Raw genomic sequence first — 12,522 nt, 5'->3', positions numbered from 1 at the left:
GCGAGTGTCAAACGAGTTTTACATTTGTCTTGTGTGTGTGTTTCCTGATTGTTGCACCACATATGGAATATTCAGGGTTATTTTTCTGATCGACCGTAGAGGCTTGTGTTTCACTGCAAACGTTTCATTGTGCGGCAGCTTCTTTTGTCTTTTACATGTGGAGACTGCAACATTATTTCAAATAAAACGTAAAAAATTTAGTTTTTATATTTTATTTTATTAAAGATTACGCAATTCAATTTATGGACTCTTTACATTAATGTTCCATTCGTTAACATTGTTAATGCATTAGGTATCATATTTTTTACTGCATTTGTTAATAAAAATACAATTGTTCATTGTGAGTTCATGTTAGTTCATAGTGAAACAACTTTTGATTTAAAAAATCTATTAGATGTATATGTTGAAATTAACATGAAATAAGATGAATAAATGCTGTAAAAGTATATTGTTCCTTGTTAGTTCACATTAAAAATGTTATTAATGAATGGGACCTTTTTGTAAAGTGTTACTGAATTTTTTTCTGAAATTGAAATACTTAAATTATTTTTTTATTGTTTTTTTTTGAGTGTATAATTAACTTGAAGTTGTGCATTCTGATCTTAAATATTTTTGAACATATAGTTCAAAGAATGATCTCCTCAAGCATAATAGTTCAACTCTGTCTTTTATTTTTTGAATATTGTTTTGTGTATTTGTTTGTGTACAGTAAACATTCTGTAAAATGCATTTAGTATTGCATTAAGTATCTTGCTGTAGTATACAGTATATATGTCAGAAATGAAAGATATAATTTTCAGGGGCATGTTTTAGTGAGTTTTTCCCCCTAATGATTTTAAACAGAAGCTGTCTCATGCATTTATGTCAAATTTATTTGAATCATTAATACTTAAGACTTTATTAATTTTTACCCTAAGAATGAAATCAACTCAAATGTAATGCCATAATATCTATAACTAGTACTAGAATAAAATAATAAGAACTACACGAGATGTTACAAATGAAAAACAGGTATTTCTTTGCCCACACATTTCAGTGGCATTTGTTTGGTGGAATGTTTGCATCTTGAGCCCCTTAATTTCTGATCCTGATACATACTGTAAATATTAATGATAATGTATTAAAACAAAAACATATTGGTCAGTTGCTTTAATGTAATGTGACAATGATGTCTGTGTGTGTGTGTGTGTGTGTGTGTGTGTGTGTGTGTGTGTGTGTGTATCAGATGGAAGGTGTGTGTCTCCATGTTCTCGGCCTCACACCCCTCTGAATGGCCACGCCCACGACTCCCCCGGCTGGAGCCGCCAGCTCCGCGTCAGAGATGGAGACCAGTTCTACCTGCTGGATCAAGAGGAGGTGAGCATGCACTCACACTCACACTCACAGACATACACACTCACAGACACACACACACTCACAGACACACACACACTCACAGACACACATACACACTCACAGACACACATACACACACACACACATACACACTCACAGACACACATACACACTCACAGACACACACACACTCACAGACACACACACACACTCACAGACACACACACACTCACAGACACACACACACTCACAGACACACATACACACTCACAGACACACACACACACATACACACACACACACATACACACTCACACTCACACTCACACTCACAGACATACACACTCACAGACACACACACACTCACAGACACACACACACTCACAGACACACATACACACTCACAGACACACACACACACATACACACACACACACATACACACTCACACTCACACTCACAGACACACACACACACACACACACACACATACACACTCACACTCACAGACACACATACACACTCACAGACACACACACACACAGATACACACATACACACTCACACTCACACTCACAGACACACACACACACACACACACACACATAAACACACACGTACACACTCACAGACACACAAACACATAGATACACACTCACATACACACACACAGACACACACACACACACTCACACACACACTTAAACACACACACTTACAGACACACACAGAGACACACTCACACATACACAGACACTCACACATACACACACACTCACACATACACACACACTCACACACTCACACATACACACACACAGTGAGCACTAGAGGGAGCCGTTGGCCTGTGATGAACTGCATGATCAGTATCAGTGAAGAGAATTTGAAATGGGAGTTTGTCAAGACACAAGCTGCTCATAATTGAACACTTGAGGGTTTTTCTCAGGATGCTGTGCCGAAACCTACTACTGATATTATTTACAGCATACTGAACTGAGTCACATCATTTGACAGATTTCAGAGCTCAACAATAAGGATTATTTTATGCTGGCCCAATCGGGCTTGTAGTTCAGACTTCTACATTCACACTGCAGCTGATTTGGCCCAACTCTGATTTGTTCATTATTGTTCACATTACCTTGGTGAAGTTTTAAATCTGCAGAATTCGCAAAAACAAATCACAGAAAACTGAATGACATAAAACCACATATACAATGAATGTAAGATCATATTGACCCGAAACCATGTTGTTGAGCTCTGAGTTTTAATGTTTAGGGTAGAGGTAGACCGATATATCGGTTTTACTGATTAATCTGTGCCAGTAGTTGCTTTTTCCTCATTAAACCTCATCTGTATATACACTATATTGCCAAAAGTATTCGCTCACCCATCCAAATAATTGAATTCAAGTGTTCCAATCACTTCCATGGCCACAGGTGTATAAAATGAAGCACCTAGGCATGCAGACTGCTTCTACAAACATTTGTGAAAGAATGGGCCGCTCTCAGGAGCTCAGTGAATTCCAGCGTGGTACTGTGATAGGATGCCACCTGTGCAACAAGTCCAGTCGTGAAATTTCCTCGCTACTAAATATTCCACAGTCAACTGTCAGTGGTATTATAACAAAGTGGAAGCGATTGGGAATGACAGCAACTCAGCCACGAAGTGGTAGGCCACGTAAAATGACAGAGCGGGGTCAGCGGATGCTGAGGCGCATAGTGCGCAGAGGTCGCCAACTTTCTGCAGAGTCAATCGCTACAGACCTCCAAAGTTCATGTGGCCTTCAGATTAGCTCAAGAACAGTGCGTAGAGAGCTTCATGGAATGGGTTTCCATGGCTGAGCAGCTGCATCCAAGCCATACATCACCAAGTGCAATGCAAAGCGTCGGATGCAGTGGTGTAAAGCACGCCGCCACTGGACTCTAGAGCAGTGGAGACACGTTCTCTGGAGTGACGAATCACGCTTCTCCATCTGGCAATCTGATGGACGAGTCTGGGTTTGGCGGTTGCCAGGAGAACGGTACTTGTCTGACTGCATTGTGCCAACTGTGAAGTTTGGTGGAGGGGGGATTATGGTGTGGGGTTGTTTTTCAGGAGCTGGGCTTGGCCCCTTAGTTCCAGTGAAAGGAACTCTGAATGCTTCAGCATACCAAGAGATTTTGGACAATTCCATGCTCTCAACTTTGTGGGAACAGTTTGGGGATGGCCCCTTCCTGTTCCAACATGACTGCACACCAGTGCACAAAGCAAGGTCCATAAAGACATGGATGAGCGAGTTTGGTGTGGAAGAACTTGACTGGCCTGCACAGAGTCCTGACCTCAACCCGATAGAGCACCTTTGGGATGAATTAGAGCGAAGACTGCGAGCCAGACCTTCTCGTCCAACATCAGTGTCTGACCTCACAAATGCGCTTCTGGAAGAATAGTCAAAAATTCCCATAAACACACTCCTAAACCTTGTGGAAAGCCTTCCCAGAAGAGTTGAAGCTGTTATAGCTGCAAAGGGTGGGCCGACGTCATATTAAACCCTATGGATTAAGAATGGGATGTCACTCAAGTTCATATGCGTCTAAAGGCAGATGAGCGAATACTTTTGGCAATATAGTGTATATATACATAACCATTTATCTGAGAATATATAGGCTATAAAAAGCTTAACTTTGTAAATGCTTTAATATAGAGCTTTGTAACGGAGCTAAGTCTCCATCATTTCAAAATAAAATCCTTTGAGTGTTTTGGGCTCGTTAATGTATCATTCAACCCCAGAATATGCTGAATGTAATGTGTATAATGTGTGTGTTTTCAGGTTCATCCGTTGCTGATGAATGATCATCGTCCCGTCTCTCAGCGACACAAACTGCTGCGCAGGACCGTCAGTGTACCTGCAGATAGCAGACCGCATCCTGAGTCAGGTACACTAATGACAGAAATTAACCATAAAGGAGCAATATTTACCCCCTGGATTACATTTTCAGGAGCATTTTTATCTTTATCAGGGCTTATATTTTTTCTACAAATATAAATTACTTTGTAATTTAAAAAACAGAGGAACTCATTACACAGAAACTTTTTGAATTTCAGGAGCATTTTGGTCAATTTTGGTGGCATTTTTGGCCCGAGCCCTTTTTAATATCTGACCCTGGCACACACACACACACACACATACACACACACACACACACATGCAGACACACACACATACACACACACACACACACACACACACACATACAGACACACACACACATACACACACTCACAGACACACACACATACACACACACACACACACACACACACACACACACACATGCAGACACGCACAAATAGACATGCACATACACACACACACACACACACACACACACATACACACACACACAGACACACACACGCACAGACACACACACGCACAAACACACACATGCAGACATGCACACATAGACGCACACACACACACACACACATGCACAGACACACGCACAGACACACACACGCACATACACACACACACACACACACACACATACACACACACACAGACACACACACGCACAGACACACACACGCACAAACACACACATGCAGACACGCACACATAGAAGCACACACACATGCACAGACACACGCACAGACACACACACGCACATACACACACATGCAGACATGCACACATAGATGCGCACACACACACACACACACACACACATGCACACACATACACATATACACACACACACACACACACACACACACACACATACACATATATACACACGCACACATGCACACACATGCACATATACACACACACACACATACACATATATACACAAACACACACATGCACAGACACACACACATACACAGACACACACATGCACAGACACACACACATGCACAGACACACACACATACATCTGAGCAAAGTTTGAGACATTGTTGAGAAACTCTAGAGGAGACACGTGAGATTACTGGAGACTTTTTCTCCTCTTTCTCTCCATTTTATTGCATTGCTGTCTAGGAGAATAATTAAAGAGATCTCATTAGTGATGTTAGTACAGGCACACAGTGCAAGATACACAATACAATACAAATATGTTTCTAAATATTATTATTAGTGAATTATTATTACTGAAGAAACCTGACGTAAAACATTTGACCTGTGTAAAAACAGCACAGACAAGGTCATTTGGTTACTTACAGTAATTTGTAAGTGCTTCCTTCAGTACTAAACAAGCTGTTATAACTAATGTTAATATCTGTTTGATAACGCAAACTTTATCGTTACAAAGCTACATTCAGATCTTCAATGTCAAATGATGAATGTTTGAAAAATGATTATAAACGGCTAAAAGATGTTTTGTGAGATTTTTGGTGCTCACGTGACGAGGAGTCGAGTACAGGCTCAACGGTCACAGGTTTCAGGTGCGTTCACATACAGTTCTTTTTATGCGATTAAGTCCAATGCAGAGAAGACCTCCAGGGTTTCATTTTTTTGATAATATATCACTGAATAATGCCACAGATTTCCCCTCTAAATTGTGTATGTGCAGGTTTGAGATTGGGCCATTGTACAGTTTAACAGTAAATTACTGTAATTATTTTCCCGCTCATTGTTTTCTAAAGAGTACAGCTCAGTTTGACAGTAACATACTGTAAACAGTTTCTGCAGGAAGGCATGGTGGAAAATACAGTATTAATACTGTAAAAACAACGAAAAGCATTTACAGTGTAGATCTATTTAAAATATAAATGTTTTTCTGCCCACTGAAGTGAAGCTGTGTTCCAAACTCTGTAGTGAGCTGCCTAGCTAGACGATATTTTTAAGCATCACAGGCGTGACATGAAGACTGCTCCAAACGTTAGGCAGCAATGTTATTCTGCCTTTAAAGAAACCTTGTTTTGGGGTCCTGTGTATCTCAGCGAGTATTGACGCTGACTATCACACCTGGAGTCACGAGTTTGAATCCAGGGTGTGCTGAGTGACTCCAGCCAGATCTCCTAAGCAACCAAATTGGCTCGGTTGCTAGGGAGGGTAGAGTCACATGGGGTAACCTCCTCGTGGTCGCTATAATGCGGTTCTCGCTCTCGGTGGGGCGCGTGGTGAGTTGTGTGTGGATGCCGTGGAGAATAGCGTGACGCCTCCACACGCACTACGTCTCCGCGGTAACGCGCTCAACAAGCCACGTGATAAGATGCGCGGATTGACGGACATAGAGGCAACTGAGATTCATCCTCCGCCACCCGGATTGAGGCGAGTCACTACGTCACCACGAGGACTTAGAGCACATTGGGAATTGGGCATGAAAAATTGGGGAGAAAAAAGTGTAAAGGACATTTACACTCTTACAAATCTTATCGTCATTCAATCAGTTATCTTTTGGGGATTTTTAAGTTTCACCAAAGTTAAATGTTGCAACGCTCAAATATTCAGCTGTGCATAAAATGTAACTAAGTAACTAAGTGTTAACTTCCAGAGCAGTACTAGAACCGGAGTCTTTTTAAAGAGGATTTATGTGTGAACACTCTTCTTTCTGTTAGCACATTACACACACTGTTCATCAGTGTTCATGGGATTGATGGGATTTATGACGCAATTACAATATTTGTCAAAATGATTGCAGTAGGATTTGTTTTTTTTTGCCAAATCAGGCAGTCTTAATACTTACTGTATGTGAGGCAATTACGCTGTGTATATATATATATATATATTTAAATATATGCATATGTACAGTAGGCTATATTTACATTAATACTTGTGCACACACATATTTACACATAAACATGCACAACTCAAACGTTCACACACTGTTACAGTAAAAATATGAGTGCTGTCTGTGATCACACTAATACAAAATCACACACACATGATTGTATTTGAGGAGCTGAATTAGGCACACACACACACAGCCGTGCTGCTGGTTACCATGACAATAATTACAGATCACTGTAACCGTGTGTTAAGCAATGGCTCAGGGGAGAGAAAGCACTTTGGCCGATCATCTCTCTCTCTCTCTTTATTTTTTCTTTGGCTTTATACTCGTTCTCATTTAATACTAAGGGCAGCTATCCGCAAATTGAAGGCTTGTGTTGTCATAGAAACTGTAAGTCGCTGTGCTGCCCCCCCCCCCCCCCATGAGTCGATTGGTTTGGTCGTGCAGCGCTGCGGTGGACTGAACCATCACAGTGGGTGTGTGGCCTCATATACAGAAAATGATTGTTGAGACTCATTTGTGTTGCTGTATGTTTGTCTGTGTGTGTATCTGCAGCACAAAAAGTGTGGATGGTTTTTAAGGGCTAGAATTTCAATGTTCATCAAAACATGCAATAAGTAACCAAAAGTAATCAGATTAGATTGCCTTGTACACTTATCAGTAACGCCTTCCAAAATGGTCAGAAATCTAGGGTAACCATCGATAACCAACTCAGTTTCACAGACCACATCTCAAAGACAGGGAATGGAGACTCAGGGGGCAGAGCCACAGGAGGCTCAGGAGGAGGAGCCGCAGGAGGCAGAGGCGGAGGCTCAGGGAGCAGAGTCTCAGGGAATGGATACTCAGGGGGCAGAGCTGCAGGAGGCTCAGGAGGCTGAGGCTGAGGCTCAGGGGCGGAGCCACAGAAGGCAGAGCCACAGGAGGCTCAGGAGGAGGAGCCACAGGAGGCTGAGGCTGAGGCTCAGGGGTGGAGTCGCAGGAGGCAGAGGCGCAGGCTCAGGGAGCAGAGTCTCAGGGAATGGATACTCAGGGGGCAGAGCTGCAGGAGGCTCAGGAGGAGGAGCCGCAGGAGGCTGAGGCTGAGGCTCAGGGGTGGAGCCACAGGAGGCAGAGACTCAGTAGGAGGAGCCGCAGAGGCTGAGGCTGAGGCTGAGGCTCAGGGAGCAGAGTCTCAGGGAATGGATACTCAGGGGGCAGAGCCACAGGAGGCTCAGGAGGAGGAGCCGCAGGAGGCTGAGGCTGAGGCTCAGGGGCGGAGCCACAGGAGGCAGAGACTCGGTAGGAGGAGCCGCAGGAGGTGAAAGCTCAGGGGGTGGAGCCACAGGAGGCGGTGGCTCAGGGGGAGGAGCCGCAGGAGGCGGAAGCTCAGGGGGTGGAGTCTCAGGGAATGGAGACTCAGGGGGCGGAGCTGCAGGATGCAGAGCCACAGGAGGTTCAGGAGGAGGAGCCTCAGGATGCTGAGGCACAGGGGTGACTGGGGAACGGCCTCCATGCCCGGGAGCACTGGCAGCGACTGGGGAACGGCCTCCATGCCCGGGAGCACTGGCAGCGACTGGGGAACGGCCACCTTGGCCGTGAGCACTGGCAGCAACTGGGGAATGGCCTCCATGGCCGTGAGCACTGGCAGCGGCAGGGAAATGACCTCCGTGGCCGTGAGCGCTGGCAGTGGCAGGGGAATAACCTCTGTGGCCATGAGCGCTGGCAGTGGCAGGGGAACGATCTCTGCGGCCGTGAGCACTGTCAGTGGCAGGGGAACGGCCTCCTTGGCCTTGAGTGCAGGCAGCGGCTGGAGAGCAGGAGCTCTTCTCCTCCTCCTCTTCCGGACAGCCGGGAGCACTGCTGTGGGAACGGCCTCTGTGGCCGAAGACGCTGGCACTAGGACGATTGAGGCTTCAGGCGCTGACTCTGGAAATTGATTTGGGTTTAAAAAATTACCCGAACACTGATAAAAGGTTCAAAACAGTATCCTATATTAAGAAGCCATTTCTACCTGATCTTACCCTTAAAAATTAGTTTTATTGGTGAAACCTAACAAGTCAGGTTGATTCAGACATGTTAAATAATATTTTGCACTAGAATCAAGCCAGTTAATTTAACAACATGTTTTAGGTTAATATAGTTTTTTTTTTTTTTTCAGTGTAGTGTCATCCCTTTTGAAGACAATTAATTCCCAACATTTATTATAAAAAATACAGAATATTTAAACTAAACTAGCTTAAATAGAGAAATTTATCAAAGAAAAAATACTTTTTTTTGTTTTTTCTAAATGGAAAAGGCACCTGTTTTGTAGAATTACTGATGGGTGTCAAAGGGATGTTCCCACAAGAACGTGTGTGCGTGTGTGTTTGTTTGCACGCGCGTGTGTGGTCGTGTGTGTGTGTGTGTTTATGCGTGTTTGTTTGTGTGTGTGTGGTTCTGTGCGTATGCGTGTGTGTGTTTGTGCTTTTGCGTGCGTGTGTGTGTGCATGTTTGCGTGCTTGTGTGTTCACGTATGTGTGTGTTTGCGTGCGTGTGTGTGTGTGTTGTGCAGGGCCATAGCAGGGAATTCTGGGCCCCCTGAATATATATTGCTCTGGGCCCCTTTCCTATTAAAATAATACAGTTTTGAATTTGTTGTGGGCCCCCCTGTTCCTTTGGGCCTCTAGAATCGTTACCACTTTTCACCTCACTAGCTACGGCCCTGGTGTTGTGTGTGTGTATTCGTGTAAGTATGTGTAAGTGTGTGTGTGTGTTTGCGTGTGTGTTTGTAGGGGTAGTGTGAGCTTCTCTGTGCTTGAGTGTGTCAGACACACACTGGAGAGCTGCGTGATTTTTGTCAGTGTGAGATGAAAATGAGGAAGACGATGATGATGCGCGCGCGGTCCACCCACGCAGGATCACTCCTGCCTCGCGCGCTGCGCGTCTGATCCTCGCGCTCAATTTCACATTTCTGTTCGATGATGAAGATGACCATGTAGGAGTAACGGGATGAAGATCGCATCGATCACATCTTTAACATGACAAACCGCCGCGCGCGCTTCTTTTGCATTTGCCGCGGAGCGAACGATGAGCGCCAGCGGGAATCCGCGTGTTACCCTGGAAACGGCAGCGGGGCGCCGGAGACTCGAGCGAGCGCAGGCCGAGCAGAGTGAAGCGACAGGCGGACTCAAGCGAGGGGAAGAGCCGCTGCGGAACGCGGAGCTCCGGGGGGAAATTCACACACCTGCGTTTGTTTCATTAGTTTAACTGGAGATGAGGTTTTAATTGTGCGTTCATTATGCATGAAATTATCCATGAAATATTCATGATATTTAGAAAGGAATTAATTGCTGTTTTACTCTTTTATATAAGCCAATTATGAAGGTGTGCAGTGCACACTGTAAACTCCACTGCATCAGTCGCGCGTATGATGGAATAAGAGAGAATTGTGCAGTGACAGTGCTGCAGGACACTGTGAAACACTGATCTGAGGACAGTGAGAATGACAAACACTGATGATGGAGCAATAGATTAAGTGTCTCACTGGAGGGACATACTGAAGATTCTCAGCAGGTTTCAGCACTGGACAGAGACACACAGAGAAAGACGCCTCCGGTCTCTCTTCTTTGGTAAGTAAAACGTAAAATGTCTTTTCAGGTAACCAAAAGAATGTGCTTCATGTGGTAAAATCTAAATTAACTTATTTTATTTAGTGAAAAATTAATATTTTATATTACTAATTCAACCCAAGTACTTTAGGTTACACACAAAAAAATAAAATAAAATTAATAAATAAAATAAAAAAACTAGTAGGCCTACTTTTATAGGTTATGACAGGTATAAATAGCCTTTAAAGAGTTTGTCCCAGGGCCTGTGAACTTTAGTTACAGTCCTGCCCACAAGAGAGCTGAACCTGACACAACTTCCCTTTTAGGACATCCTCAGTTGCAATTTTTTTTCATGTTAAGTTAGTGGTAGAGTTAGGGTTAATCAGTAGCCATAATCATTACAGTAGCTTTAAAGTATATGTGTGTGTGTTGTCAGTTGTGGCTCTTGCAGAGCTCCAGGTAAACTGTGTAAAATGAGTTAGTTCTTGTGTCCCACCCCTCTGCTGTCAGTGCCCCTATGGGCCAGAATTAAAACAACATCACAGATCCTCTACCTGGGCCAAAGAAGAGGCCGCTGCAACGCACCCCCAGGACCATTGCTATGTGGTTGCTAGAATGTTCTGTGTGGTTTCTAGGGCATTGTTATGCAGTTGCTAGGGTGTTCTAAGTGACTGCTAGGGTGTTATAGGTGGTTACTTACCGGTTCAAGTCTAAATAGTCCACTAGAGTGTTGCTATGTGGTTGCTAGGTTGTTTTTGGTGGTTGTTAGGGTGTTATGGGTGGTTGATTCTTGCCCAAGTAAAAAGTGTCCTCTAGGGTGTTTGGGGTAGTTGATAGGGTGTTGCTAGGTGGTTGCTAGGGTTTTCTCTGTGGTTGTTTACTGGCTCAAGTGAAAAGGGTCCACTTAGGATGTTGCTATGCTGTTGCTAGGGTGTTTTGGGCTGTTGTTAAGGTGTTACTAGGTTGTTGCTAGGGTGTTCTAGGTGGTTTCTAGGGCATTGTTATGCAGTTGCTAGGGTGTTACTAGGGGGTTCCTATGGTGTTCTAGGTGGTTACTTACTGGTTCAAGTCTAAATAGTCCACTAGAGTGTTGCTATGTGGTTGCTAGGTTGTTTTTGGTGGTTGTTAGGGTGTTATGGGTGGTTGATTCTTGCCCAAGTAAAAAGTGTCCTCTAGGGTGTTTGGGGTAGTTGATAGGGTGTTGCTAGGTGGTTGCTAGGGTTTTCTCTGTGGTTGTTTACTGGCTCAAGTGAAAAGGGTCCACTTAGGATGTTGCTATGCAGTTGCTAGGGTGTTTTGGGCTGTTGCTAAGGTGTTTTTAGGTGGTTGCTAGGGTGTTCCAGGTGGTTACTTACTGGTTCAAGTCTAAATAGTCCACTAGAGTGTTGCTATGTGGCTGCTATAATGTTTTTGGTGGATGTTAGGGTGTTATGGGTGGTTGATTCTTGCCCAAGTAAAAGTGTCCTCTAGGGTGTTTGGGGTGGTTGATAGGGTGTTGCTAGGTGGTCGCTAGGGTTTGCTCGGTGGTTGTTTACTGGCTCAAGTGAAAAGGGTCCACTTAGGATGTTGCTATGCTGTTGCTAGGGTGTTTTGGGCTGTTGTTAAGGTGTTACTAGGTTGTTGCTAGGGTGTTCTAGGTGGTTTCTAGGGCATTGTTATGCAGTTGCTAGGGTGTTACTAGGGGGTTCCTATGGTGTTCTAGGTGGTTACTTCCTGGTTCAAGTCTTAATAGTTCACTAGAGTGTTGCTATGTGGCTGTTGGGATGTTTATGGTGGTTGTTAGTGTTTTTTGAGTGGTTGATTCTGGCCCAAGTAAAAAGTGTCCACTAGGGTGTTTGGGGTGGTTGCTAGGGTATTCTTTGTGGTTGTTTACTGGCTCAAGTGAAAAGGGTCCACTTAGGATG

The 12,522-nt window shown here is 44.0% G+C and overlaps 1 protein-coding gene across 3 annotated transcripts in view; it reads left to right on the top strand.

The window, feature by feature from the left end:
• syngap1a (synaptic Ras GTPase activating protein 1a) overlaps positions 1-12,522 on the top strand; it is an 82,140-nt gene that overhangs the window by 18,753 nt on the left and 50,865 nt on the right. For 2 of the 3 annotated variants that reach the window (XM_051664072.1, XM_051664071.1), the window contains exons 2-3: positions 1,226-1,356; positions 4,142-4,247. In XM_051664072.1, the coding sequence (XP_051520032.1) occupies positions 1,226-1,356; positions 4,142-4,247 (237 nt within the window). Of the gene's footprint in view, positions 1-1,225; positions 1,357-4,141; positions 4,248-9,857; positions 10,640-12,522 lie in introns of those variants that run through there. The other variant, XM_051664073.1, reaches the window with a different exon arrangement.

This window comes from Myxocyprinus asiaticus, chromosome 30 (assembly GCF_019703515.2).
Source record: "Myxocyprinus asiaticus isolate MX2 ecotype Aquarium Trade chromosome 30, UBuf_Myxa_2, whole genome shotgun sequence".
Lineage (NCBI taxonomy): Eukaryota > Metazoa > Chordata > Actinopteri > Cypriniformes > Catostomidae > Myxocyprinus > Myxocyprinus asiaticus.
This window is presented reverse-complemented; position numbering and strand designations above follow the sequence as displayed.